We start from the raw sequence: 1,318 nt of genomic DNA, 5'->3' as shown, positions 1-1,318 counted from the left end.
GCCCGCCTCCGGGCCGTGTTCGAAGCCCTGGACGGCGACGGGGACGGCCTGGTCCGCACCGAGGACTTCGTGCAGTTCGCCACCGTCTACGGCGCCGAGCAGGTGAGTGGCGCCTCGTCCTGCCACCGGCACCCTCCTCCAGCTCCCCGCCGCCTCTATGGGAGGCGCATCCGCACCCCCGCGGGGTGGGGGGCCCAGGGCCTGGCAGGGAGCCCCCTCCCTGCAGGCGGCCAGGCTGGCAGCCGGGCCGCCTGTTCTGAGCAGCGCTGGGCTGCGCCTGGCACACGGGCCTTGCGGATGCGGCTGGTGGCTGGTGGCTGGGGAGGCCCCCGAACCTCACTTCCCGCTGGAGCGCCTGCGGAGGCAGGGCTCGGTGGAGGAGAGCAGGCCAGGAGCACCCCGGCGGCCAGTGCGGTGTGCAGGGAGGGGCCCAGGCCGGCCCTGCTGCTCCGCTGGCCAGACCAGCCGCTGGCCCTGAAGCGCCTCCTCGCAGAGGAGCATCAGCGACATCCCCCTGCGGGCACCCCTGGCTTTCCAGGGAAGGGGCCGCTGTCCAGGGTGCCTGTGTCGGGTCCCGCACCCTCCTCCAGGCTGGGTGTGGAGGGCCCGTCCCCGATGGGCCCCCGGGTCAGGGCCCCGCTGGCCCTGTGGGCTCCTGGGCTGGGAGGCCTGGCCTGGCTGGCTTGGCTCCGGGGTCTCCTGACCACTCCAGCCAGAGGCCCGCCTCATCCTGACGGCCTCGGAGCAGCCCGTCCGGCCGCCTGGCCGGCTGGAGCGTCACCCCTCTGCGGCGCCCGGGGACAGACTGCAGTCCTGGGAGCTGGTGCTGAAACGAGCCGGCCAGCCGCCCCCGACTGCCCCGCCCTCCGCCCGGGGAACGGTGGGAAAGCGAGACCCTGGGCTGGGCCGTCCCTGTAGTGGGTGTGCGCTCTTGCCTCCCCGGCAATGTGAAGTTTGGGGGAGTCCAGACCCCGCAGCTGGGGCCCTGGCAGGCCGCTCTGCTCAGGCCTGGGCGGGTCTCTGCGGGGTCCCCAGCAGGCCACGGGACCGGCCTCTTCCGGGCAGAGCTGGGAGGAGGAGGGGACGTTTTCTATAGCCAAGTGTCCAGGAAAGGTGGGAGCCCGCGAAGCGGGAAGACCAGGGAAGACCAGGACGCAAGGCCCATACCCGGCTAGCCTGCTCGGCATTTGCGGCGGGGTGTGGCCCGCACCTGTGTGACCCCTGAAGGCCCTTCTGCAGCCCAGTGCCCGGAGGACGCCGTGGAGGACGCCTCCCGGGCCCCAGGCGGACCTCCGGCCCCACGCCTGCCGGAGCGGGC

General features: G+C 73.7%; 1 protein-coding gene across 1 annotated transcript in view; it reads left to right on the top strand.

The window, feature by feature from the left end:
• LOC105854272 (collagen alpha-1(XVII) chain-like) overlaps window positions 1–1,318 on the top strand; it is a gene marked incomplete at its 5' end in the record, with an annotated part of 10,865 nt that overhangs the window by 6,717 nt on the left and 2,830 nt on the right. Inside the window, 2 exons of the mRNA XM_012731720.1 lie at window positions 26–627; window positions 713–880. Of these exons, the coding sequence (XP_012587174.1) occupies window positions 26–627; window positions 713–880 (770 nt within the window). The remainder of the gene's footprint in view (window positions 1–25; window positions 628–712; window positions 881–1,318) is intronic.

Source organism: Condylura cristata, unplaced genomic scaffold (assembly GCF_000260355.1).
Source record: "Condylura cristata isolate star-nosed mole 26May11 unplaced genomic scaffold, ConCri1.0 scaffold00032, whole genome shotgun sequence".
Lineage (NCBI taxonomy): Eukaryota > Metazoa > Chordata > Mammalia > Eulipotyphla > Talpidae > Condylura > Condylura cristata.
The sequence above is the reverse complement of the archived record's forward strand: the minus strand, read 5'-3'. Positions and strand labels throughout refer to the sequence as shown.